General features: G+C 36.8%; 1 protein-coding gene across 16 annotated transcripts in view; it reads right to left on the reverse strand.

The window, feature by feature from the left end:
* Nucleotides 1–8,007: 8,007 nt before the first annotated feature.
* Nucleotides 8,008–25,704, reverse strand: part of LOC149533827 (phosphatidylinositol 3-kinase, root isoform-like) — a 246,894-nt gene continuing 229,197 nt past the window's right edge. For 14 of the 16 annotated variants that reach the window (XM_089804320.1, XM_089804314.1, XM_089804311.1 and 11 more), the window contains 2 exons: nt 8,555–8,702; nt 8,008–8,420 (listed from right to left, as the gene is read on the reverse strand). In XM_089804320.1, coding sequence (XP_089660446.1) covers nt 8,283–8,420; nt 8,555–8,702 — 286 coding nt within the window. In that variant the 3' untranslated portion in view covers nt 8,008–8,282. Of the gene's footprint in view, nt 8,421–8,554; nt 8,703–9,206; nt 9,725–25,704 lie in introns of those variants that run through there. The other 2 variants (XM_089804323.1, XM_089804322.1) reach the window with 1 other exon arrangement.

A 25,704-nucleotide genomic window follows, 5' to 3' on the forward strand; every position in this document is an offset into this window, starting at 1 on the left:
ATACAAGGCTTGAAGAGATGACATGCCAAAGAGCTATGGCACCCATTATTATAGGGAAATTTGACTGAGTACAAATAGTCCTCCAACTTTGTCTGTCAATCTATCACATACATGTGAAGCATGTCCTCAAGAACTTGATTCACCTCTCTGACTATCCATCTATCTTTAGGTGATATGTAGAACTAAAATTGAGTTGTGCACCCAAAGCATGTTGAAAAGATGTCCAAAGTGCCAAAGTCAACTCTAGATCTCTATCCAACATAATCTTACAAGGAATCTCATACAAGTAAACAATATCCTCCAAGAAGACGTACGTAACCAAAGAAATTGTATAGGATGCTCTCATGGGTGAAGAATGAGCTACCTTAGACAACTTGTCCATTGTCAACATAATAACATTGTGAGGACACAATGACATAGACAACCTTGTGACAAAATAAATGGATATAGTATTCCACTTCCACTTGGGAATGGAATATGACTACAAAAGACATATACAATGTTGATGCTCTTCCTTAACTTTCTAACACTCAAGGAATAGAGCAACAAAATCAGAGACATCACTCCTCATCCCTGCCCAAAAGTAAAATTGTCTAAGGTTGTCGTACATTTTGATGATGCTATGATGCACAAAATACAATGCACAATGTGTCTCTACCAAATGTGCTTTAAGTGCCACAATACCCCATCAAACTCTAAAGTGTAACTTGTAAATTAATCTCCACTCTAACTTCCTGATATCAAGGGTCACTAGGAAAAGCCTCCAAGATACAACTACACAAATCTACACCCAATGATAAAACTGAGATCCCATGCCTCCTAATCAAAACATGATCGACAACATTCTTCATCTTTGTAATGAACATCAAAATCGTACTCACACAAGGAATCCATCCAATGTTATTATTGTGCATTCAAGTTCGACTACGAAAATATATATTGCAAGATATGATGGCACTATGAAAGCTCAAACCTATGTTCCAAAGAAAAGTATCACCAACGAATTAGTGTATACACAACTATTGTTAACTCCAAATCATGAGTGGGGTCGTCCAACTCATGGTCCTTGAGCTTCTAGTACTCATATGCAATCACACATCCCTCCTACATAAGCACTAGCCCTACACCCTCTAATGATGCATCCATGAACCATGAACTCACGTGTTGAATTCGCCACTAGAAGGATAGATGCACTTGTCAATCACTCCTTAAGAGCCTCAAAACCTAACTCACACTATTTTGTCCAAACATATCTCTTCCCTTCCCTCTAAAGAGAAGTGATAGGATTAGTCATATGAAAGAAATCTTTCACCAATCGATGATAGTAACCTACCAAACCCATGAAACTACAACCTCTAAGACACCAAGAGGTGTAGGCCAATGCATGATAGATCGAATCTTAGAAGGATCCACTAGAATAATATCACTCAATATGATGTACCTCAAATTATTCAGCTCAAACTAGAAGAACTCACACTTGCTCAAGTTTCCATACAACTGAATGGTCACAAAGACACTGTAATACCAATGCCAGTGGACCTCATGTTCCTCAACAGTCTTAGAATAAATTAGTATCTCATCAAGAAAAACAAGGACAAAATGATTGAAGTAAGTGCAAAACACCTCGTTCATCAAGTTCACAAGCACTAAAGCCACATTGGTCAATGCAAAAGGTACAACTATGAACTCATAAGAACCATAATGTGTATGAAAGGCTATTTCATGAATATTAGCCTCCTAGAGATGAAACTAAAAGCATTCCAACTTAAGATCAATCTTCAAGAACAATCTCACTCCCTTCATCTAATCAAGAAAGTCATCAATCATTAACAAGAGATATGATTCTTCATCATTACTTTATTAAACCACTAGTGGTCAATGCACAAATGCAAATATCTATCTTTTTAACAAAGATTATTGGTGCACCTCATGGGGATACATTAGGATGAATTTGTCCCTTGGCCAACAATTCTTCTAACCGCAATCAAAACTCACTTAACTCTTGAGTATTCATGTAGTAAGGTGCATAAGAAATAGGCTCTGCTCCAGGGATGAGATCAATACAAAAGTTCATATAGCATTGAGGTGATGAACACAATATCTCATCTAGAAACACATCAAAAAACTCACAAAGGAGTGGATGGTCGTCAAGCGAACCTTTCAACTCTCAACCCCATCTAGGTCACTAACAAAGACTACAAACATATAATATCTATGTCTAACACTTTGTTTCAGCCTCTTGCCTAAGATCATCCTAAGTAAAATTGGTCGCTTAACCCCTACAAGCTCAACTCGGTGTCATTGACATATTGTACCAACTTACATCAACAATTAATACATACCTAGAGAGAATCAAATCAATCCACACCCAACACAATGGCATATGATCTTAAAGGTAAGATGTGAAGATCAACAATGGTGGTGAAGGTGCTCAAGTCCAACCCACAATGATGAACATGGGAACCCACAATCACTTTGGGTCCTATGGACAGCTCAACTTGTCACCTATCTACCTTTTGTGTTGATAGTAGCCAACAGTGTTGAACAATTGTGTGAAAAAAAAAACCTAAAGTGTTGAAATTGGATAAAATAGTGGTAGAAATATAGTGTAGCACACATGTCATCTTAACTAGGGTGCCTTGGTGCTCAGCTTCACAATTCCAACAAATACTCTATGAGATCTACTTATGTCCCCAATGGTAGGCTCTGACATGGTTGCACTCTGGCTTAGACTGTTAACGATTATTGATGACACACCGCTATCTTTTAACCTTATATGCCACAAGAGAAACATGTCCCATAGTCGTACCCTTGTCCCCCACGAGGAGCACTTGGCTACTATAAACTCCTACTAGGACTTAACTAAACACTCTGAGTTAACCAACTAGATTGCATTGATCTTCCCTGCTACCAAACATGTCCCTTCCCTATTAGGGTGCCTAAACCCTAGCCACTTTTCTCACTTTGAGAAGAGTGCGACCTAAAGTAAGGGTGACCTTGACTTGAATGTGTCAACTAAGTATGGGATCACCTAGCGAACTACGTATTAGTAGATGGTGTCATTGATGTCACTGATTGTGCACTACGGCTCTATGAACCTACACCACTACTGAATCCTCTAGCTAATTGCTCTTGACAATCCTTTCCTTCTCGGCAAAAAGTACAAGTCCTAAGTGGATGCATAAGGACATCTCCAATAATAGAGCCATTAGGATCTCAAAAAAAGTGATGGATCAAAAAGACCTCATCAAGTTTAGAGTTGGAACGTTGCCTTAACTAAAAGAACCTCTTTTCATATTAGTCCCCTAACATGGTGCACTATCTGATCTCATGAATTTCATATTGGTTGAGTAACATAGTACTTTGTTTGATCTCATGAAACTCATCTGCATGAGCCTTTATGTAATAAGCATATAAGAACCTCTCTCTGAACTGCTCTTCAAATATATCACACGTGAGTCATACAAGATTGGCCTACAACTTCTAATCATTTACATTCAACCTAGTAGAAGCATGGTCTCTTAAGTGTGGGACCATGCAATGAGCTCTAAGGTTGCTTGTATAAGGATGTATAGAGAAGAAACATCGAAGGTCTAACAACCATGTTTCAGTCTTGATCAAGGAAAGGTGGTCAAGATTGCACAAGGGCTCTCATCATATCCAAACAAATGTTATCCTCATCATCCACAACCTTGCCTCTCCTATGTGATCATCTAGGACTAAGTGGTGTATGAGATTTTTCATATTGTTTCCTCTCTTCTCCCTTATTAGACATCTAGGAATCTCCTCCCTATGAGCCCTCATGTTGTGACTTGTCTAGTTTGGGCCCCAACCAAGCTATTAGCTCTTATATCAAAGGCACCCATGCCTCCACACGACTCTAGTTCTCTCCCTACCTATTCCCTTCCTCCTAATGCTTCTCCTCAAAGTGGTCCTTATGATGTTCTTCCTCATGATCATTCTAAGTAGCATTATGTCAACCACAACCCCTTCCACCTCTAAGTGTAAGAGGCATTATTCATAGGACAAGAAGGCATGGCTAAGACCACACGATGATATAATGATTCATATAACAACATAAATCATTTTAGAGAAGTGTTAATGTAAAAGGTTCAACATTCACACAACACAATGAGAGCATAACACGAAGCTCCCAACATTTGAACATGATCTCTAATACCAAATTTAATGCTCTGTTGGAGAATCCTTTGAAACAAAGATCAAACATACACTAACATTTTTTTAAAGATAGTATTATCCAACTTATAAACATAATTCAAGTAGAAGACTACCACACTACTAATGATTCTCAATCCTTTGAACTACGTTCCAATGATCAATCACTAACCTAGTGATTAATGTACAAGGTACATTCAAATTGTTACATTGACATCCAAATTGATGTTCATTTAAAGCCCAAAGAACAATGGCTTTATAGTTAATCATACAAATCATTTATCAACTCATCTGTAAAAACTAATCATAAGTTCACATTTAATTTAGCTAACTTGAGGGTTTTCCCATCTATTTTGACTTGGAAGGATACATCTCCCAAAAGGGTACCTAAATATGCAACAATTGGGTTTAATACATGAGTGGAAGTATCCACTGTCTGAGAAATGACTAACCAAAAGCAACTCAATATCCCAAATGTAACTCAGAACCCCAGAAGTGACTTTCCTAATGCAATTGTGCATCCTAGATATGACTAAAGACAACCTACATGCAACTCAAAATCTTGGAGTTACGAAAAGCAACTCGAGATCTGTAGGAAGTTACCCAAGATGCCACATACGACTTGAGATATCTCAGATGTGGCTTTCTGACATTTGACCTTAGAAACAAAGATAAAAAGGTTGTAAAAGTAATTAAATCCACACTAAGGAGCACCAGAAATGTGTACATCAAGGAGTGGACACTCAATCATATCAATATATAAGATACATCAAATAAAGCACCTAGATCATTTGCAAAAAGACCATCATTTTTCTCTAATCCTAGCAGTAGTATAGGTAGCAACACATCTAACCACATAGAACACACAGATTGACCCTACCATGCTCATGAAGATAATGGCCTGACTACAGTCACAAAAGACATAAACAACCAAAAGGCTTACACACAAACTAAACCATGCATGTCACAAATATACATATGATCATGAATACAATGTAGTATATCAAATCATTGGTCACAACATTATATAGGATAACTATATAAGTACTTAGTAGACTATCGATTGGTTTATATTAGTCCAAGTTGTATGTGGTATGTTAAATCAACTTCCTTAGGAAGCCTCAAACTATTTTCTTGTACTGGATTGCATGGGGGACTAGTAGCTGCAATGACACACCACCCCTGCACCAACTCTGTCAGAATGCTCAACTACTAATAAAGTGGTTCTCTTATCTTGTATTAAGTTTTATTATCCAATGTGTTTTAATTTTGTTATCACTTTTTAGAACCTCCTTATGTTACCTTGACGACCATTTACTGGTCAAGATAATCATGAGAGACCACTCCACCCTGCTATCTTACACACCTTCTCGTCATACGAGTCTCATAAGGCAATGCAAGTAACCCAACCTCCAAATGAACATACACTCAATTGGTATTAATCCACAAGTTTGGGTCTCATAAGATTTCGCCATAGGAACACGTTTGTGCACATGGGTGGGCATAACCAACTCCACGTGACAATATACAAAATTTGGATGTAGGAAATATAATCAAAAGATACTAGTACAAAATATGCTCAACCAACCACTTTGTCTAGAGCACAAATTCACCAACAAATCTAACGTTTACAAAGTAAAAAAGATGAGATGAATGAAAACATGAAGGACAATCCATTTCGATTGCCCAAAATCATGCCACAAAATCTCAACTCAATTCAGGTTGCACACAACACTACGGCAAAAAATGGCTAAAAATCAAACATCTGGAGATTCAACAAAATCAAAAACCTACTTCCCAAATTCAAATAAAAATCTCTTTTCAAGCACACATAAAAAACTTGATAGGATAACAACACAAAAAGTTGCATTTTAAATCACAATAACATATACTTACTCACAATCCACTTCTAGGTGTAGGCCTTAAAGGAGTGCATATTGTATTAATCTTCAATGTTTAGTATCTCATTGAGGATTCAATCCTTTATTGTGTTCTAATTAGTGGTAGTAGGTGAGTACAGCTCATTTAAGACCATGGATGGACTACCACCAAGTTTTTAAGCCTGAGTTTTTTCTATAAGATGTACTCTCACTTACAAACTCTTTGGTTTGAAATTGTCAAAAAAATTCAACTGGAAATGTATTTCTTTCATTATTCTCTAGTTTTGTGGGTACATTCCTCTACTTTTTGGTGTGAAAATCCTCCCAAATTTTGTATTTTGGTGGGTGGGCTACAAGTGTGTTTTATTTGTTTTCATAAATTTTTGACAATTTGACTTGAAACAATGCCATATATTAGTCTCTTGAAATCCACGTCAAATTTTATGTTTCTCTTAATTGCACAATCTTTATTAGTCCAAATGTGTGGTAAATAAAGTTTTATTGAAAGGGAGTGTTCCTAACATGGAAAGCATCCAAAGGGGCCAATCTTACTATATCGCTAGGTTAGAGGAAGTGTTTACGGAGCTCAAAATAGAAGAAATATTGCTAGACAGGGAGGAAATCTTGAATAGGCTTGAAGAAAAGGAAGATTGAATAGAAGAAATGTAAATGATGACTCAATATTTGTGAAATGGGGTGGGAAACACCTTTCAAGTCTCTCATTGATGGGGATTGATGCCCCAAGCCCATAACAAATCATCATAGCATAAAACTTAAAAGATACAAACTAGTGTTGAAATCAAGTTTGGATAGATAAGCACGTCATCCTAATAAGCATATCATACTTATCATATTCATGATAATTGAAAAGTAAAAGAAATAACCTATCTAATATTTTCTTCTCTTATATTTAAAATTAAGAAGGCGTGGATATGCATATAAATGTGGGTTTCCTTAATTCTTGAATGATAATACAAATAATATAAATCTACAAATGGAAATCTTAAATATAATATAATATTAGATAAAAAAGAGTATATTGATGAAAGTATATAAAATCTCAAGAAAGTTCTATTGTCTCAATGTCGTGTGGATGTGTAAGATTGGAAGGTATTCTAGAAATAGTGGAAGGAAAACCAACATAGAGAGAACATGCCTAAGGAAGCAAGAATGAGTAACCAAACAAAGAGGTATGATAATGCCACAAAACTTCTTATTATTTTAAGTGATACAAAATAATTTGCTAGTGCAATTTACTTTATGTGAAGAATAAAGTTCTTCATATATGTGAGATAGAGTTAAGTTTCCAATGTTTAACTAACAAATTAAGATTAAAATTAGTTTCATATATGAAATTATGTGAGATGATAATTGAAAATGTAATAAGAATTAGGGTTAATATGATTGTTGGTATAATAAATTGAAAAATGTAAAAGGTAGTTTGATAATGGAAGTCTTTTTTTATAGTGATCTCCAACAAAACTAGGATGTTTTTTAATATTAACCATGCACGTAGACCAATAAACATTATTAGGGAAAACCAGCAAGAGTGAATTGTCAAGAAAATGGGATTCTGATGCGGCTGTATTTTGGTTTCAATGATGGTAAGATCATTTGTTGGTGAACCCAAGTTCAGAAGTGCAAAGAAAAAATCAAACATTTCTTATCCAATCCCAATAGCTAAGTAACACCCAAAGTTTCATGGATCATCGTCATTCATGCACAAGATTGGGATGGTGTGGTCAACAATTAGATGGTGATGAACAATTTAAAAAAAGAGAAGATGTTGATGATAAAACATAATCTAAGAAATCTGATAGCCAAAACAAGGATCAAAATGAAGAAGAGAAGAATGGAGAGGTTAGATTGCCAAGAAACCAATGACTCTTTCTAAGTGTCAATATTGTGTGAGAGTGTATGCCACCAGATGTGTAGGCTTGGCATTGTTAAATAAGGGAATAAAAACTATAGAATTCATTTCACTAAAAGATTTGTTTGACTTAAGATGTTAACAAGCTTGTAACTTGATCATCTACCTTCTAAGCCTACAATTCCAAGGACTTTGGATTTTAATAAATTAGCAAACATTCCTTATTATGACAAGACAGCACCGGATTAAAAAATGAAAAAAAAAAAGCCTCCAACTTATGTGATGATGTTAGAATTAAATAAAAGGCCAAATCTGTTAGAGAAATGTTTATAAAAGCACAACATAATTTTCTATCTTCATCGCCAGTACTGAGCCCATCGATGTATTGTCTCCACCATTTGTGGAAACAAAGCACTGACACTATCATTAATAAGAGACTGGAAGAATTGGATCGAGGCCTCATCATCAAGGTCCAAACGGAACTTTTCTTGGAGCTGCATAAAACATCAATATTAGTTTCATGAGCTCAACAAAATAAAAGCAGGACGCATGGAAAAATATTCCATAGTTCAAAACTCGATATATATAAACCAGAAAAATAAATGAATTTATAATAGACTAAACAAACCTTGAGAATACCCCTTTCTGGATCAGAAGCTATGTCAGGAATTCCCGCTCCAGCCATTAAGTGGAAAAGGTTCAGGATAAGATTACTAGATTTTCTGAGAATATTATAAGCCTCACAGCAATATGATTTAAACTTCCCATAGTATTGGCTGTAGATAGAAATCAGAAAAAATGTAAGGCATTATTTCTGGATAGTTAAAGATCCCTTATATTCTACTATTTTAGTGGAGCCTGACAAATGTCAAGACGGCTGCAATATATTATTCTTATTTTTACATTATTATTTATTTATAAATAAAATAAAATGAATCAATAACAATATAAATTTGTAGTTTTTTAATAAAAATAAATAATTATTATATAAATAATTAGGCCTCAGCGAAAATTTGTATCCTAATTTCCTAAGATAAAAGAATTGCACTGAACCATATGGGCTTTATTGGACTATTATTAAGCCATATATTCAAAATGAGAAAAGATTATTTATGACTTCCTACCTATTATGACTTCAAAACTATAAATTTCTAGAAAATGGCAAAGACGTAAATTCAATATATAACCAATTTTAGAAGCAACATTAATAATGGCGCTTCGAGTTATAAAGTGGAAAAGATAAAGGATAAGGTTAGTAGATTTCTTGAGAAAATCCATGCTTTGTAACAATATGATTTTAACTCTCCATTGAATGGCTGTGGACATAAGTCAGAATCAATGTGATGCGAATTCTATTTTTAAGTTAAAAAATCCTTTATGTTTTACCTCAGACATAAATATGCACAGATTTCCCAAGTTTTTGATTCCCGTCTGATGCAGCAGTCATATTATTACACAATAAGTTTCATGGATTACATATTGAACATGCATTCATAGGGTCAATATATTACAGAGAATTTATTACAGAGTCTGACAATTTGTGCCCTACTCCTACTATCACTGCAGCAAATTCAGTTTTTTCCTATATACTCCAACAACAAAAAGCTCTAAGGATGGCAATCCTTTTCAGTAAAAGTCATCCTTTGCATTGGAATTTATCACATTGAACACAAAGCCATACTTAATTCCAGAAACTGAATTTGTTATTTCAGATTTTTGGGCACTGGAAAACTCGACCCTGAAAATGGAGAATGGCTAGGCATAACCAAAGTCTTCAGTGATATTTTCTCAAAATTGTCTGTAAACATTAAAGAGCCTTTAAGGAAAATATAATCAAAATTTCTAATGCTATGATAAAAAACATGTTATAAATGTTACAGACCAATATGCTTAATGATATTTAAAGGCGCACACACACAAACATTTGAAGGAGAGCTTCTATTAACAATTTGATTTAGCTTTGAAATTTGACTATTGTAATTGGTATTAGATTTTGAGGCAGTACACTTCCATCATTTACAACAAATCTTTCATGGTTAATGGAGTATAAATTTGTTTGAGAATTACCAAATAATAAACAAAATTTGAACAATTAAGAAATAGAAGATTTATCAGCTGTTAAACTGATGTACATTAGATTGATAGATTCAAAGAAGTTTAATTTTACAGAAATAGTTTTCTGAATTACTCTAATATGGCTGACAGGAAATAGATGATCTATCAAATCAGAAGCGAAAGTTGTATCGACTATTTATGTAGAAGATATCAATATGGGATGGATTTTATCAGAACTAGTAAGAGCATATTTGCATACCCTGCGTTTCTGGTAAATAAAAGAGCAGAAAGAGGTCAGAAGGTCAGAAAAGGTTTTGTATTTATTATGAATGTTGCAATGAAACAAACCTTCCATTCAATTATTCAATGCATTTAAGTGAACTTTGGTTCAAACACTGCTAATAAAAGGATATTTTCAAAACATAATTGAAATCACGCTTTTAGCAGATTAAAGTGTAATATCCCCTTTCCCAATGGTGATGGAAAATAAGGATAGTTGTCTAATTTCTCGAAATTTTAAAAATAAAAATCTTTATTTATTATTATTGATTATGACTTTAAGTCACTTTTACACTTAAGGACTTCTAAAGGAGATCTCTGAATTGCATATTTAACCTGGACTATGGTTTGCAATATGGATTGCAAACTTTCTAAGAATTGCACCTTGAGTATATTTTTATTGTTCCCTCTTTATCTTCACGAATAGGTCATATACTTCTGATATTGTTAATAATAATAATTGTGAGTTTTGTTTGGGTTTTACTTATAAGACATCAAATTGTGTGTCATCACTTTGTGGCTATGAAAGTAATTAATCTGAAGAACACAATTCTGAATTGGGTTTATGTATAAAAAAAACTTGTCAAGTAATCATTGACGATTCCACATCTATTCCATATTGATAACAAATGACGTCTAAGTTGGAAACATATTTCTCTGTATTTGGTAGTGTATTATGCTAGTTTATTTCTCCTTGTCAGATTCTGTTACTGCAGTCAATGTCTGTGCAATAGAGATGCACAGGTCTGCTACCAATCCCTTCTTATCTCCCTATCAAAAGAGAATGCAAAGTATGATTATAGATGGCCCAGTGTCTCTGACTTCAACGATGTTCGTGCCTTAGCTATTTTCTTTGATCACTGGGTATGCTCAAAACTGTTCGTGTCCGTCCTCCCTTCATTCAAAGAATCGTCTATAAATATCTTAATAACATTGTGCCCTTTAATGTGTCCGTGACTTTTCATTTGTTTTAATAATTGTATCATTAATTTGTTAGAGCATTCTTTAATGGTGGTAGAGACAATGATGATGCTTTATTATAATAAATATTCATATCTAAATAGATCGCAGGTCAGCGAAAAGTATATCTTTCATTGTGGAAGAACACTATTATCTGTCGGTAATACAAGGTATGGTTTCTAATATGAATCATTCATCTCCCCGCAATGTCTTCACCGTTGATGCTCAGTTCGAATTCTACAATTTCCCACCTAGATGTTATTTTGTCTTTATCACTGCTGACGGTAAGGAATGAGAGATTGTCATCCTCCCTTCCTATGGTATAACATATAGGTAAGGTAGAGATTGATCTGCTTATCCTGTATAGAAGCGATCAAACCTCCATTGATTATTGACTCAGGAATATATGCCTTTTAGTTATAGTTTTTTTTTCCCTTTATTTATTAATTTATTATATCACCTATAACATACAATATTAGCAATAATTTTTAGTTCTTAACTATTATTATTTATTATGATTTCTTGATATGACAATATTTATAATTATATTATAAATATGTATATTTATAATTATTCAATCTTATATTGATTACTATTAATCATATATTATTATTTTCTTATTATATTTATCATTTATAATTATAAATTAGATTATAACTTATTCTATTGTTAGTTTATTTTAAAATAAAAATTTATAAAATATGGGGACATGACATAAAGTCAAAGAATGTGACCGATATCAAATGGCCTTTTCAGTCCCTCAAGGATAACATGAAAGAAAAATCTTGAATTCCTTCATGAATATGACATTGTAACCTAATCTTATCTTGATCTAAATAGAGGTCTAATCAATAATTCATTTTGACCAATTACCACTTTCTTGGAAGATAGACATATTCCATGCTCCTTATGGCTGCAAACAATCTTTCAAAGTGTCTCACACACTAAGATTGATTGTCAGAAAATACAATAAGATAATCAATATAAACAGCACAAAAATCTTTTAAAATTTCTTTATGCTTGATCCATTATTTGAAAATATGTGCTGCTGAGCTCAGTCGAGTTAGAGGAGTTGAGTGATGCTCTCAGTTTTTATTTTGGGCTTATAGTTTGGGCTCCAAGAATCTTGGAGGGAGCCTCTATTTATAGCAAGTCACTCCCTACAGTTCATTCATCATCTTTCTTCATCATGACCACTCTGGTGTTGTCAGATATTGACTTTGATGCTTCTTCAGTCATTTTTGCAAGATGGGTGAATTATTATTATTATTCATCTAAATATGCTAAGGTTGCTATTTTTGTTGCTATTGCACTTTGGCTACCTTAGTGTCATAGCTCGTTGGAACCTGGTTGGAAAGTTTTAAATCTTGGGCACAAGAATCGGTGGCCTTGTGTGTGATAATGCTATGATATTGTTGAAAAGATTGTTTTTGGGAGCCAAAAGAAGTTAATAAATTATATTATATGACACATAACAAAATAATGTTGTGTTGAGGAAGCTTCTTAACTGAAGTTACATTTGGGAAGCTTTGTGCCATTGAAAGATTATAAATATGAGCTCACTTGGTGAGAAAAGGATCCAATTGTCTATTTGCTTTTTATTGCTTTGTGAGAGTTGTTTACTGATTTCCAATTCCCTTGCTGAAGGACACGGGGATGCGGGTGTGTCCGGGGTGCGGGTGTGCACGCTCCGGTGCATGCAGGGTGTTGCTAGGTGCACGTAGGGTGCGGCCGACATGCTGGCTAAAAACTCATAAAAAAAAAACATTTTTTGCAATTGTTTTTTATTGTTTCTATTAGCAAGGGAACCCTAATTTGGTATGCATCCCATGAGGTCTACTTCATTTTTGATATTCATATTTGAACAATGAATTTTGAATCTTTCATCTTTGTCATTTGATAAATTGATAGTCAATGGTTGACTTACATGGTACTATGTGTGGTTTATATTTTTTATTTATCATTATCATTATTATCATTATTATCATTATGTTTGAAAGTTTTAGCATTTTACTAAGTTCAATGGTCATTGGTAATGGTTATGAAGTTTCAAGTTTCAAGTTTGAACTTACGGTTCATGAATCACATTTCAATTTTCTATATTCAACTATATTTGGTATCCTATATTGAAGTATCATTTCATAATCAGCATTTCCAGTCATATATGTATACTATGCAACCCCACCCCCCACCCCCCTCCTGCACCCCTGCTGCCGCACCCCCGCGTCCCCAAATTGAGGCCCTTTTTTTTCGCGCACCTGAAACTCATCCCGATGTCCCCCCGCACCCCTACGCTAGTCTAACACTAAATATTTCATTACAAATTATGGAAGTCACTCCATTCTAAATTTCCATTTAGCATCATTGCTAGTGAGTTCTGCTACAGTTGCATTAGAAGCACATTTATGAGCATAGTATTAAATGTGTTTCTGAATCCCAGGCTCAACATGCAAGTCCAATAACCATAGGGACCTCATGCATTTCTTTCCCTATACTCGATTATTTTTCTTTGTGATAGTTCTGATACAGAATCTGATTGCAAATTTGTTATACATGCTAGTATTCACTTTATACCAGCCATGGATTTTATTCAAAGAAACCATGTGATAAAGATCTCGGTCTTAAGTGATAGTCTCTGAGGACTCACCCAAGGCTAGTGAAGCCAAGAATTGTGGGTGGAGAGGAGAGGACTCTTGCAAAGGAAAGAAAACAATATGATCAGAACTTCCATACATGAATATTTATTTCTTTTTTTTTAAGTTATTAAAAATCAAGTCAGCTCGTGATTGTCTAAGTATACTCGGTTGTCAAGTTGACTAGTGGAATTAAGTACCAAGATGCTCAGTGGCTGGACAATGTGTTCCATGTGTGATTCTGGGTAGGGAAGGCCTCTCTCAAATCTGAGATTGTGTCGGGATAATTAAAGGTTCACGGTTGGGAGATTAAGCCCCTGACAATGTTTCCCCTCTCCACCAGATGTCAAGACTGTTGTCAAGAAAATCTATATTGTAGCCGATGGGTAGAATTGTATCCGAATGGGCGTGTGATGGTTGAGTCACCCCTTCAGAAAGGTATATGTACACCATCCGGAATGGAGTTGTAATCATCATTGTAATCAATCATATAAAATATTGTAGTATCTTCTGCATACATGTGAATAATAAAAGGAATACTTCTGTGTTACATGTTCTTGTCTACTGTCTGAATGTATTAATAAATCGTTTACCCTGTACGGTAAACATTTGCCGCCGTTGCCCGTAAGGATCGGGTGCTATGAATGCCGAACACATTGAATAAAGATAGAAATAAGAATCCAGAAAATGATGGCATAAGGGTGGCACGGGAAGTATTAAACCGCACACAACAAAGCAACCAAAGGCACAAACTCCAACAACTCGCCAAAGGGTATGGCAGTGGTGGCACAAGAGGTGACCACAGTACCACGGGAGCACTAACAAACGAAGTGCAGCCACCAACTCTCTCAAGGGAAAGGTTGATAGAAGAAGCTCAAGAAAGGCGAAGGGTGATCGAAGGAGCAAAGGAAGAATTGGCAAACTGGTATACGCCAAGGGGGAATTCGGACAGAAGCGAAAGGACTAACGTGGCTCGGAGTGTTGAAGGAACTCGACCATGGGGTGAACTCTTCGTCCCTGATACACCTGACAAGCAAATACAGTTTGGTCAAAACATTCAAGTCCTTGAAGAAACCTTCATGCCACTTGAGAAAGTAGGTGTCTGTAATGCGAGTGTTCGGAGTGGTACAAAAGTACAAAACAAAGCAGGTATAGACAACAACGTACAACAAAAGAAAGAAAGGGTACTGATGGCTGGTCCAAAGGAAAAGTTACCAAAGTTCGACAAGGATGGCACGGCTGACCCGATCAGACACTACAAAACTTGCGAGACAATCTGGACAGCGAATGGAGAAAATGACTAGGACGAATGGGCAAGACTATTTCCAACCACCTTACGAGGTGTAGCAATCAATTGGTTTTCAAACACTGATCCAACAACGCTAACGACATGGGAAAACATAAAGAAGGAATTTATTACAGAGTTTCAACTACTAGGAGACGAGAATGAGATAGTAGCAGAAATCTACACCACAAAACAAGGGAAAAATGAAACTGTCCGTGTATATGCTAGAAAGTTAAAAGAATTAATAAATAAAATGGAGAGTAAGCAAGCAGATGGGTTGAAAAAGAGATGGTTCATAGAAGGACTACGCCTAGAGTTAAAAAGGAAAATGAAGATTGTACTGCCATCTTCATGCACTGAAGCATACAATCGAGCAATGGACTTAGAAAGTGAACAGAAAACAAAAAAGAAGAAAAAAAGTAGATCATCTGACTCGAATGAATCCTCTTCTGAAGATAGTAGTGGGGATGAAAAGGGCAGTAAGAAGGTCCGAGCTCTCCAAAAGGATATGATCAGGATGATGAAAGAATTTAAGAATATGTAGAAAGGGAATAGCCAGACTAAAGAAAATGAGCTATGGTGCACAGAATGCAAGACGAAAGGTCACACTAAAGGATCCTATTCGAAGAATCACTTTTGTGATATATGCCAAATTGCGGGACATTCCACAAAAGAATGCCCGTTCAATATGAAAACAAGAGGGCATCAACAAGTGCTCCTAACACAGGAAGCATCCACGTCAGGAGGAAATGGAAACACAAACAATGACAATGCTACCTCGGGTGGGTACAGAAATAAAAGAAGGGGACAGAACTACAACACCAACAACAACAATAATAACGGAGGCCACAATCAGATTCAATATGATGCGAGTGGTTCAGTGTCGAGCATGCAACTTATGGGGCCACTTTGAAAGGAACTGTACAACGGCGAGCACACCGAAGTTGTTATGCAGATGGTGTGGTCCTGGAGACCATGAAGATGCCAAGTGCCCAAAATCGAAATCAGGAGTGAATATGATCAGCATCGAAGCAGAAACAAATGAAGAAGTCCTAGCAATCACGCATAAACAGGCAAAGCTGTACCCAGACCTGATGCAAGAAAAGAAGAGACTGGAAGAAGCACGGGCAGAAATTGAGAAAGGGATGAAATCAAAGAAATCACAAACAGAGAAGCGAGGGACTGCAGGTACCTCAATGAGAAACTGCACGGAACAGAACATCATAAGGCAGATATTACAAACAGAAGTGCCAGTAAAATTAAATGATTTGATCCTCACAATGCCCCAACTACGAGTGACACTCAAACATGGCTTCGGCTGCTAAACTACCAAAAGAAACCAGGAAGGAGAAGGAAAGCGGAACAAGTGCAGCAGACCCAATGCTGCTAGCCCTCACATCAGGAAGGCATCCGACAATCATAGAAATGGGTATATTGGGAACAATCCTCTCAGACACAATTGTGGACGGAGGTTCAGGGGTAAATGTTCTACCAGAAGATACCTGGAAGAAGTTGGGACAGCCGACGTTGTGGCCACCTACGTTCCAATTGCTAATTGCAGACCAACAAGACATTAAGCCTCTTGGGATCCTGATGGCACAACCAGTGACTATTGGAACATAGTCGTTCCTGCTCGACTTTGTAGTCATCATACCGCTAAAAAAAAGGGGATATGACGCCATTCTGGGACAAGGATGGCTCATGCAAGCAAAGGTCAAACACAACTGGAAAAATAATACACTATCAATGGAGAGCAGAGGACAGAGATTCATTATTGATTTACACACACAAATGGTGGGAGAAGTTGGATTGTCCGATTCAGAAGGAGAGGATGAAGGGAACAAGCAGATGGAACCGGATGAGAAAGGAGTTCTATGGTTGGAAGGTGGATCAAAGGACGATGATCTGGATTCAGTGAATAGACTATTTCACTGGCAGATGGAAGATTATGGACTCTTCCAAAGCTGCAACATACTAACAATAGAAGAACGCAGTGGAGACAGATTTCCAAAAGAATTTAGGGAAGTAAAAGAAGGGAACGCACAACTGGATGAAACACCTACACATGTATTTAGTAAGGAAAAGCCAATAAAATATGAAGAGGCCACAATACAAACCATGAACCTGGGAGATGATACCGAACCAAAGAACATACTGGTGGGAGATAACTGGAATCCAGTATTAAAAACAGTTGCATTTAAAATAGTATGGCCTTTTAAGAGAGCAAAGCAAGTACACCGTACGGACAAGCATCAAAAGGAATTCTGGCCATACAAGCACGTGTGGAGGAGAGTAGAAGGGAGTATGGTCACCATAAAACAGGGCTATACAGCCTATCACGAGTGTAAGCAAGAAAGGAAAGTAGTAAAGAAAAACAAAACATCGTACGACCTAGGAAGGACATCGTACAGCCAAGCAAAAGATGGCAAGAAATCACAGGTGATCCACTGTACAGCCAGACAGGAGAAGATATTGTACATGACACACCATACAGCTCAAGAGGGGAATATGTATCACTGTACAGGTAATAACCAACTAGTAAATTGGACCATATGGACTCAAGGAGAACACAAGTTAATGTACCGTATGGCCTTAAGGAAATCACAAAGACGGTACGGCAATTTGCATGTTCAAGAAAGATTGTACCAAAATCCAGAGAGAGCTATGACCCATGCAGAGACAAGAAGAATACATCGTACAGTTGAAAATTTGCAAGAAGAGACCTGGAGGTGCACCGTACAGCTGAAAATTTGCAGGAAGAGATGTGGAGGTGCACCGTACGGCAAGCACAGGCAAGGGGAAAATATCATACGGACTGGAGGCACCGTACGGACAAGGAGCTACCACTGTACGACCAAGTAGATGCCTTACGGACATGAGAAGTGTCATACGGCCAAAGAGGAGTACAAAACGAGCTTAAATCATACGGCAAAAGGAAGTGTGGCTGCCAACAAAGAGAGCCGATACTATACGGCCAATATGTAAGGCACTGATAATAGATGAAGTCCATACGGCTAGTGATAACAAGTAAAGTTCGTATGACCTTCATAAAGGGGAAACTAGAAACCGTATGGCTTCCTAAAACAATGTACGGCCTGGAGGCATAGAGGTAGTAAGATGTGAAAGTACAGCCATACGGACAAGTACAGTTGGTGAAGGACGAGCTATATCAGCCAAATAGGAGCCATAGGAGGTAAGGACCGTACTTGACAAGGGAACAGGGGTTGTACGAATGCCAAAGTAGGAGAGGGATTTCGAAACAATATTGTACGGGGTTAAGTGGTGATATAATAAAAGGGATCAAAGAAGGATAAAGGTACAGTAATAAAGTTACCCTTCAAAGGCCATACCAAAGCATTCAAGAGGAAGGAGTTGTACTCTTCAAGAAGTAGAAGGTTCTAACAAAAAAAAAATGACGACAAATCAAAATAGTTTAGAATGAGTAACGTATGATACGGAAGGGAAGGGAAAAACATAAAAGGTAGTAAAACATAAGTGGTTGCCAGAAAGAGTATGGAATTGAAAGAAAATCACAAAAATGGTGTGTTTCATAGACTTTTGTGTGGGTTTGAGGGTGCTACTTTGGTTTTGGCGGCAGGGGCGCTGCCCCCTAGACCCCCAGTCAATTTAATTATCAGTCATGGGAAGTGTGACCAGTTGATGAGACCTAGAGCTACTACAGGCATGGAGTGTTTGTATGCCAGAGGTGGAGAGCACACTAGAGCAAGCCTTTTGAGAGGGGTTTTAGACTTTGAGGCACTCGGAGTAGGTGTTGGACATAAGACTGTCTTGGTGGATGTATAGAGAGCTCGGGAGGAGTTGATCATCCAACTAGAGGCAGTAGAGCAACACTTGGCTTAGTGTACCCAGGAGTTGAAGCAGAGAATGTGGCACAGGTGGCTATCAAGGTCAGCATGGCTAAGGTGACAGTATTGTGTTAGCAAAGGCTACAGATGCAACGTGTTTTGGAGACCAATTTGGTGCAGGCACGGGACGAATGTGAAAGTGGTTTGACAGAAACGGATCTATAGTTAGTTAGTTAATGTATTTCGTTTAGTTAATTGTCGTCCAAAGACAACTTTTCTTTTGGGGGAGATGATATTGTCGGGAAAATCTATATTGTAGCCGACAGGTAGAATTGTATCCAAATAGGCGCGTGACGGTTGAGTCACCCCTTGGGAAAGGTATCTGTACACCATCCGGAATGGAATTGTAATCATCATTGTAATCAATCATATAAAATATTGTAGTATCTTCTGCATACATGCGAATAATAAAAGGAATACTTCTGTGTTACATGTTCTTGTCTACTATCTGAATGTATTAATAAACTGTTTACCCTGTACGGTAAACAAAGACATGCACAAGATAGAGATAAGTTATGCATTCAACATCTGATGGTAATAGGTATTTTACTTTTATGATATTCGAAATTACAAGTTGAAGATATGATAGATTGATTGATAATGTTGATTCAACTATTCCCTCCAATGAAATCAACTTTTCTTGTCAATGTAATTGGTAACCGATTAGATCAATTGATCTTCCAATTGAACATGAAATGTATCTGTATGCACGAGATAGGCTCTTATCTGATGGTGGTTATTTATGTCTTTCATTTATTTGGATAATGAATATGATCATATTTTCTAACTATATATTATTGCCATAGTTAGCAATAGGAGGAAAAGGGATGATACAATGGTATTTGATGCCCTAAATTGTATTTGTTGTCATTATATAGTGGTATTTGATGCCCTAAATGGTATTTGTCATTATGATATAGTGGTATAATTATTTGTACCCTAAGTGGTATATGTGGATTAACCTGGGTATTGCAGATGTTGCCCTAGGTGGATTCCAGTTTTGAAATTTAGTATATGTAAAACTCAAATTCTTTATTTAGATTTATTGATGATGCTATTAATTCTTAGTTATGAAATTTTCATTTAACTGATTGTAACCATTAATCTCATTCACATGAACATAACTATAATAATTGTCTTCCCATGAATATGAAGTACTAATTGTATTTCTATGATATGCTAGTTGTTAGTTAAAAAAAAAGGGGATGTTACATTTTGGTCAGCAGTTCTGATTTGGTTTCCTATCACAGTGCAAGTAGTGGGACCAAAATCTTGCATAGGAGGTAGGGGTTACAGAGACATCATGTGTTTGGTCAACTAAAGGTGAGAGATAGAGACATCTCTTCGACTCTTGAGCATTACGATGCTATTTGTCAAATGTTGGCTAGATCTGGTTGGGGTTCTCCTATTTCACATAAGCATGGTGATAGAAATCTTTCCCTAGTTGAGGTTCATAAGCTTTAACATGCTGCCAAGATATTGCAGCATAGTTTTTCACAATTAGTTGCTGACAGGTATTACCTTTAGAGTGGGGTAGCACCTGTTATGAGAAATTATTAAGACAAGAGGAGGAGGTGGTTGAGCCCACCCATAAGTTTGAATCTTTAGATGACTATGGATTCACTGCAGTGTACTCAGATAGTTTTTCAGGAGTCATAGTCATGAATGGATAAGGTGACTGTGGAGTTGGAACATGTTCAGTCTGCACTAGCCCCACATCCAGTTCAGTTGCACATTGTGGTGGTTGGTGGTGAATTTGCTTCTACGGTTGGGAATGAGGGACGTGATAATGTGGTAGTCACATCCATCCAGGATATGGGTGCAGTAGGTAAGGAGAAGGTGAGAGCATCAATGGAGACAAGATCTCATGATGATTTTCTTTCTTCTATTGAAGTAAATCTCCTTCTTTATCTCATAAAGCTTGTACCATTAAACAATTGGTAGTACTACATTTTCAAAGGGATTTACTTGTGGGCCGCAGGGAAGCAGGTTAATACTTCCACATAATTTCTACTGCACTAGGTCATTCTTGATGATTTTCTTTCTTCTATTGAAGCAAAATCTCCTTCTTTATCTCATACAACTTGTACCATTAGACAGTTGGTAGTACTACATTTTCAAAGGGATTAGTTGTGGGCCGCAGGGAAGCAGGTTGATGCTTCCACATATAATTTGTACTGCACTAGGTCATTCTTGGAGTATTTACTTGAGATTTCGGATTTGCGGGAGGATTCATACAGAGTATGAGGGTACGCTCATTCAAGACTCGTGCTATACGGCGATTGGTGGTGAAGATTGTAGAGACCTTGGCTACAATGCTTCCAAACATGGATTTTGAGGTTGGGTTTGTTGAGAGGGTTGCCCAAAATCCTACCTAGACAGTAATTCGAAGTCAAAGATTGGAGTTGTCTCTTGATTCCCAGTTTGATACTGATGATCCCTTAACGAAGATTGGGAATTTTTATCAGCATTACATTGTGAGGAGTGCTCATCACTTCTATTTTTACCAACAAGTAGAGGATTTGGTTTCACATCAATGTGAGTTGGCTTTAGTTTCATACCATCCATTATAGGATGGGTCATCACCATCTTTTGTAGATGGGATTGGCAGTTGCAAGTTGAAGCACTTGCAATATCAACACACCTAGGACATATTATCAAAGGTTGGAGTTGGTGGTAGTAATTCAAGTATGGTTGTTATCATCTCCACAATGTAGTTGGGTGTGAGTTTTAGTTCAATAGGGATTCAAGTGTTCACAGGATTGGTATTTAAGTTGGGTTGAGTTCTGATGGCTTGTTGCCTCCATCAATGCACACGGTTAATTTTTAGTTGATGTTGTCATTGATATCAGTTATTTGGGTGTTGGTGCTACAAGAGTTACTTGTACACAACAGGGATAGTATACAGTTCTACCCCTACGATCAAGGTGGACTGTGATATTCATTTTGCTCTAAGATTGCTTGGGAACAAGGAATCTTAAGGAGGGAGGTTTGTAATGTCCCCATTTTAACAGGTTCCTGCAATTGGCTTGGTCAATTCATCATCGCAAACCTCGTGAGCTAATAGTGGGATTTGAGGGTCTCAGTTATGGGGTTATATATGGTTAGTTTTTTATCAATTTGAGGGACTTATTATTTATAGTAAGTCAACAATTGATTATGATGAGCTCGGTTGAGTTAGAAGAGTTGAGTGATGCTCTTAGTTTTTATTTAGGCTTATGATTTGAGCTCCAAGAATCTTTGACGGATCGTCTATTTATAGCAAGTCACCCAGTACGGTTCATTCATTATCTTTCTTCATCATGACAACTCCAATGTTGTCAGATTTCAATTTTGATGCTTCTTCAGTCATTTTTGCAAGATGTGTGAATTATTATTTTTATTCATCTAAATATGCTAAGCTTGCTACTTTTGCTGCTATTGTACTTTGGCTACCTTCGTGTCATAGCTCGTTGGAACCAGACTGGAAAGTTTTAAATATTGGGCACAAGAATCAGTGGGCTTGTGTGATAATGTTATGATATGGTCGAAAAGGTCATTTTTGAGATCCAAAAGAAGTTAATAAATTATATTATATGGCACGTTACAAAATGATGTTGTGTTGAGGAAGCTTCTTAAGTGAAGTTCCATTTGGGAAGCTTTGTGTCATTGAAGGATTATAAATATGAGCTCATTTGATGAGAAAAGGATCCAATTGTCTATTTACTTTTTATTGCTTTGTGAGAATTGTTGAGTTTACTGATTTCCAATTCCCTTGCTGAGGTATAAGAGATTTGATTCTGAGTTCTGTAATTAATCCATAGATGAGGTATTATGGATTAAAATTCTGAGAATTGCTTTAGTCTGACTTGTGGAGTCCTCCTACTGTATCAACTATTGGTGGGAGGCATTGCAGGTGGAGATTTAATTACATTTCAATCCGCAACTGTGGGCAAAACAGGGCACCAAATTTCATCAGTTTCAGCAGTGATAGTTGACTGCTACCAAACGTCAATGTTTCATGTGCTTGGGGTGAATATTCTACTTGAAATCAGATGCCTCTTTACTCCTGCTGTGACGTCAGTTTGCAATGTGATTCTGGAAATTACCAGAGGGTGATTTTTTATCTGCTATTAAGTGTCCTATTTCACGTGGATCTGCGTGTAATATTGGTATCCAACTCTAAGACATAAACGCCACTGTGTACTGTATTTGGGCATTACATATTCTGGTTGCTTGTGAAGCATCCAGACCTCATTGGGCTGCTAGTTTGATGCCTCAGCTGGATGCATCTTTTGGTCTGCAATCATGGACAATTATGGGCAGTGATTTTCAGTTCTTCCTGGCCGTGTTTGGAGATTAAAGCCAAGCAGCGTGGGAGTTTGGTGGTGAAAATCTGAAGATCAAAATAGAACTTGTATTCCAGGCTGGGCATTGTATGTTACTGCCGCAAATCAACAAGTACCTCAAATAAATAGCCCCTCAACTTGTTAGCGGTGAGCAGCTTAGTTCCCTGAGATTGCTTGCAAAGTGCTTGACAGAATGTCAGACAACTAAATAATTAAGAAAATTAGTGTTGCTCAAGGCTATAGCCAGCAGGGGTTTTTACATTTTGTTAGCAGTTCTATAAGTGAACTTTGCACTGAATGTTATAGGATAATTGAATGAAAGGATCGTATCATTGGCAGGTTTATAATTAATTGAACATCTTTTATTGCCGCTCTCTCTTTCTGCCCTTTTAATTACCAGAATTGCAGGGAATGCAAATGGAGTTTTAACAGTTCTTCATCCGCAACTTCAAGAGGTCGCAATTGGTGGTGTATTCCCCCTTTGGCCTCAGCATCAAACTCATGAGTGTTCAAGACTAAGATTATTCTTGCAATCAAGCCCTTGGAATACTTTTTTACGCAGCTTGTCTTTGTACAACATGAACCACGCATCCTTGTGTGCATTGCTAATTGTGTCCTCGAAACTCAAGAATTCCTTGATGAAGCCTCTTTCAAATATCTCCCCAAGCTGATCAAAAGTAAAGTCCCATTGTGATGTTAACCCAAACTATCCATCATCTTCCCCCATGGTGTTGCATATAGACTTCTCGTTACAAACATCTTGCAATTCTTTATGTAGAATCTCACAGATCATAGCATCCTCACAACTAAAAGGAAGATCATCCAACATCTTCACAAGTTCCTTATCAAATTCAAAACCAAGTGGAAAGATCTTTGGAGGTCTAAGTTGATGGTGAACCATGCCACTTACAGTAACTTGATCATCTTGAAATGCATTTGGCAATAAATCAACTTCCTTCTGATATCGTTTAGCAACCCCCACCCAAGAACTTGGTGGTGATGATGCCTTGTAATGTTCTATCAAATTGTCCTTCAGATTTGGATTCACATGTGATATCTTGTAAATCCCCATTCAACCTGTCCACCTCACTACCACCCTTTTCAAGGATATGTGAAATTACTTGTAATTCATCCTCAAGAATTCAACCTTGTAGCACAAGGGAAAATTCACCAAGGATCACCTCCTCAAACTTGTGATGATTACCTTCTGGTTCTTCATGATGTTGGTCTTTGTCTTCCATATCTCTTCTTCCTTAAATAAAAACTATCGCCACCTTAATTTTCTTGTCCACCCCTTCCAGTGAGGTGATATGTGAAAGTTCTTCCTCTTGATTATCATTGGCATTATACTCAATCATGTGTCCTTGATGCAACTGATTGCTTTCTTCAACCTTTGGTTCCCAACTTGTGTGATGATGACCATTCCTTAGACATCCAACTTGGGAGTTGGAATACATCTTTGTCACACCCCACAAATATCTACTCATCACAACCCATTCAAAACTTGATCAAGTCAATGGTGTCTTGACAAGATGGACAAGTAGATTCTGAATGTTAAAGGTGTTGAGTAACATGGATCATTTCTGCAAATGTAGAATCATGGCCATTGATATTGATGATTTCCAAATGTAGATTTGAGGAATCATAAATATGAGAGGAGACATGTCTCATGAAGAGAAATGTCTCTATAGATAATCATCATCAATTAGTATATTAATAATATAAATAACCATATGTACAATATATATTTCTATACATATAATATAATATAATAATATATATAAGAATATTTATCTAAAGATGATTTATCATCAATAATGAATCTCATGATCATATCAATCTAATTGAACTACAAACTTAACACTCCCTCTTAGTTAGGGAGGATTGATATAGAACACATGATGCTTTTGAGTATATGAAGAGATATCATCTCAGTATGATATTCCTAGAATGGTATATTTAAGGATATCAACATAAATCCACCAACACGCACACATATATTAACATATATTACATATGAAATTGGTTTCGATTCGCAATGAGACTAAATTTGTCAACACTCCCTCTTTAGCAAGGAGCGAATTAGAGCACGTATAATACAGGTTTAAATACCACCTTAAGTGTGGTCTACAATAGATTTTTGTCATGTTGTCTGGCAAGATCCAACGCGAAGAACCATAACAAATTGTTTTCCATGGTGTCTGGCAAAATCCAGCCCGAAAAACCATAATTAGTTGGTTATCAAGGTGTCTAGCGAAATCCGGCCCAAAGGACCATGATAACACTTGCTCCTAGACATCCAACACATTTTGGTGCTACAGGTTAATGTAGCATATCTAGGAGGTAGGTCAAACTATTGATAAGATCATCAC

Source organism: Cupressus sempervirens, chromosome 10 (genome assembly GCF_028749045.1).
Source record: "Cupressus sempervirens isolate cs-2001-9-10 chromosome 10, ASM2874904v1, whole genome shotgun sequence".
Lineage (NCBI taxonomy): Eukaryota > Viridiplantae > Streptophyta > Pinopsida > Cupressales > Cupressaceae > Cupressus > Cupressus sempervirens.